Genomic DNA, 3305 nt, shown 5'->3' on the forward strand with positions numbered 1-3305 from the left:
TGCTCCCGCCGGCCTCGCTTCTGCTGCTGCTCGATCAGATCGGAGGCGGAGGCGGGCGGGGAGGCAGCTCGCATGTTGCGGATCACTTTAATGCTGTCCTCCGGCAGCGGCGGGAGGCCCAGGATCTCCCGTTTCTCTGCCTTCATGCTCTGGAGCTCCTCAAAGCCCCCCAGGGTGCACTGCAAGGGAGACAGTGGCACCCTGAGCCAGGGGGCCATCTCGATACACGGTACTGGGGGCTTCTCCACCTGCGCTTCCCATATCCACTCTCCAGGAGTCCCAAATCCTTCCCCAGGGTGCAAAACAAGAGCTGAAGGGACAGGAGGCTGTTCAGGCATCTGCAAGTGAAGTGTCTGGACCTTTTCCTTCATCCATACTCCAGCCAGGGACCTCATTTTGGGTCCGTCCTTGGTATCCATCTCCAGACACCAATATCCAACACCCCCCTACATGGTAAAACCTGGGGATGGGTTTAATAAGGCACAAACTACTCAGCCGAATGCCAGAAAAAGAGAATGGAGCAATTACAGCCAGCTCTGAGGGCAGAACTTCCTCCCAAAAAAAACCAAACAGACAGTGGCAAGAAACATGCCGCCGCACCCCACAGCCTCTCCTTACCAGCACCGTCTTCCAGAGCAGGAGCAGCACCTTCTTCATGGGGAAGTGTGGAGCGTGGCCGCTGCAGAATTTGGTCACCATCCCAAAGAGCATGACGGAGAAGGGCTCGTTGTTGTATAGGGGGGCTCCTAGAATGACACAGCAACCATAGCCGGGGTCTCTACCCCAACCACCAGCACCGCCAGCCCCCCACACCCTCCCACAGCCCCTGGACCCTCACACCCCCCCCACCTCCGAGACCCTCACCTCATCCCAGAAAGCTCCTCTCTTCCTGTCCGAGGCCTTGTACCCACCGTGATTTCTTACCTCTATGTCCAGAGGAAACAACAGCCCTGAAGTTTTTTTTTTTTTTCCCTCCACGGAGAGAGCATCCAGACAGCACAACAGGCTAGCTGGCTTCCTCTGCTCATCCCGCTTTGCCCCACCAGCAAGGCTCAGCCTAGCAGAAGCTCAGTCCCTATTAACTAAGGCCAAGAGCCAAACCCCATCTCACTCTTCAGCCCTGGAAAACCTCCGTCCCATCAACCCCCAAGCGCCTGGAACTCACCCAGCTCTGCTCGGAAGGTCTGTCTCATGCTCTTCCACTCGGGTTTGTCCCCCTCAGCCTCCTGCCGAACAGTCTCCACGATCAGGTACATGATGTTCAGCAGCACCCTGACAAAAAGCAGAAGATCAGGAGAATCCCTAGAGGTTGGGATGAGTTACGGAGGGACTGGGGGAGGCTGGATGTGCCCAGGCCACAGCCAGCATCCACGCACCCGCTCCACACCAGGGATCGGTGCTCAGACACTGGGGAAAAAAAAAAAAATCTCTGCGAATCAAAGCAGGGAAAAAAAATTGCTTTCCCATTCCTTATTGATTTTGTGTCCCCAAGCAGCCCCACACCTGCTGTGCAGGCTGAGCACGGGGACATTTCCCGGCTGAGCAGACCCAAGTGCACCTGAGGATGCTCATGGAGCCAGGGCAGAAGCTGCGACAGCCCTCTGGTGCCTGCTGGCCTGTCTCAGCTTGTCAAAGAAACCGGCAAAGGCGGGGTCCTCCTTCACCCCCCCCGGAGCATCCCCTCCTCACCTCAGGTCCGTGCTGTCAGCCAGGGAGATGGCAGGCTTCCTCACGGCACTGCTGCACGCCGCGCTGTTGCTGTGGAAGGAAAACAGTCTCAGAGGGGCCTTTGGAGACATTTTAACTCTGCCACGAGCAACCCAAAGGCCAGAGGCAAACCCTGGAACAGATACTGCTGTCAGGAGTCCCCTGTTCATGGCACAAGGGAGGAGATCGGTCTCGATTTGCTGCCAGGCAGCGTGGCTCAGTGAATTTCTGTATAAATCAGGTATAATCCTGCATCACATATCCACCCAGAACAACGGGAGTCATTCTGGTGGCTGCAGGAATCAGATTAGGGATAGACAGACCAGGAACAGGACTGCCACAAACTGGAAAAATTCCCATCAAGGAGGTCCAGAACTTTTTTCTGAAGCATCTGCCCCCAGTACTCACTCAATCTCCATGTTCAGCAGCTCCACCAAAGCGTTGAACGTCCCCACTTCCAGCAAGAGGAAGATGTTGTACCTCATCCATGCCTGCACCTCGGCCTCGGAGCCGCACTCCCCGAAGGTGCCTGGAACGAAACCCTTGCTGGATCCCATGTCCGCAGGGATCCCAAGGCTCTCCCACACCTCCAGAGCATTTACAAGGGGGAATGAAAAACACAGCCTTCATTTTAAGGCAAAAAGTAGGATGCAGAGGACAAAACTGCCATCCTGTGGGTATCACAGCCCAGATCTGGGGTAGCACGGGGAAGCTGGTCAAATTTCGGACCAAACCCCTATAAACTGGCTGGCTCCCATGAGAATTAGCTTCGATCCAGACATCCCAGGTGAAATCAAAAATGTAAGGAAAGAAAATTATTTTTAATATGTCAAATTTATAACCTCCGATCCATTACCTGGATTTAACAATGGGGAAAGTAAGGGGACAGGGGCCCAGTGTCACCTTGGGCGACGTAAAGGATGGCTCGGGCAACCCTCAGCCTCTTCTCCCGTGCAGTGACCTCCAGCCCATCGAGAAGCCGCATGGCATGGGTGCGGTGCTGGTTCTTGTCCAGCTCGGTCCATTTTTTGTCCCGCACTGAAAAGCCAAAGCAGGCAGGCTGAGGGCATAGGGCACCTCTGCCTGCCCTGGGCACAAACATCGCTGCAAAAGCTCAAAAGGATTCAGCATGACAGAAAACAGGGCTGCTCCGGGGAACGCTGCGCTCCTGGGAGTGACGCCCCGGCATGCATGATCGACCCAGAGGGACCATCTCCTGCCTTCCATCAGACTGGATGAATCACATCCATCTGAATCAGCACTGGCAGCTGATGGGAAATGAGCTGGATGCTCTGGCTGCTGCCAGGATGTTCCAGCACAGCCATCCTGGCACCAACAAACCACCTCCAACATCACCAGCAAACACTGAACGCGCTGGAAGGCAGTGAGCTGCGCTCCAGGGCCAGCCCATGCACACCAACAAGGTCTCCAGGACAAACCGCAGGAGGACTGTCAGTGCCCAGCTCGCTTTCCAACGCAGCATTAACACATCAATTCCTCTGTCTCCTCCAGGTGATCCCTGTTCCTCCCCAGAGGGGCGAGAGGCCCAAGAGAAGGCTCCTACCGTGGATCCTGAAGTCCTCCTCGAAGCATTTGCG

The 3305-nt window shown here is 55.7% G+C and overlaps 1 protein-coding gene across 1 annotated transcript in view; it reads right to left on the reverse strand.

Moving 5' to 3' along the window:
• Positions 1-3305, reverse strand: part of LOC104463243 (striatin-interacting protein 1) — a gene marked incomplete at both ends in the record, with an annotated part of 6649 nt that overhangs the window by 2957 nt on the left and 387 nt on the right. Inside the window, 7 exons of the mRNA XM_010075485.1 lie at positions 1-179; positions 619-746; positions 1166-1272; positions 1690-1758; positions 2116-2236; positions 2611-2745; positions 3272-3305. The exon at positions 3272-3305 is cut by the window's right edge and continues 32 nt beyond it. Of these exons, the coding sequence (XP_010073787.1) occupies positions 1-179; positions 619-746; positions 1166-1272; positions 1690-1758; positions 2116-2236; positions 2611-2745; positions 3272-3305 (773 nt within the window). The remainder of the gene's footprint in view (positions 180-618; positions 747-1165; positions 1273-1689; positions 1759-2115; positions 2237-2610; positions 2746-3271) is intronic.

This window comes from Pterocles gutturalis, unplaced genomic scaffold (assembly GCF_000699245.1).
Source record: "Pterocles gutturalis isolate BGI_N339 unplaced genomic scaffold, ASM69924v1 scaffold29212, whole genome shotgun sequence".
NCBI classification, from domain to species: Eukaryota; Metazoa; Chordata; class Aves; order Pterocliformes; family Pteroclidae; genus Pterocles; species Pterocles gutturalis.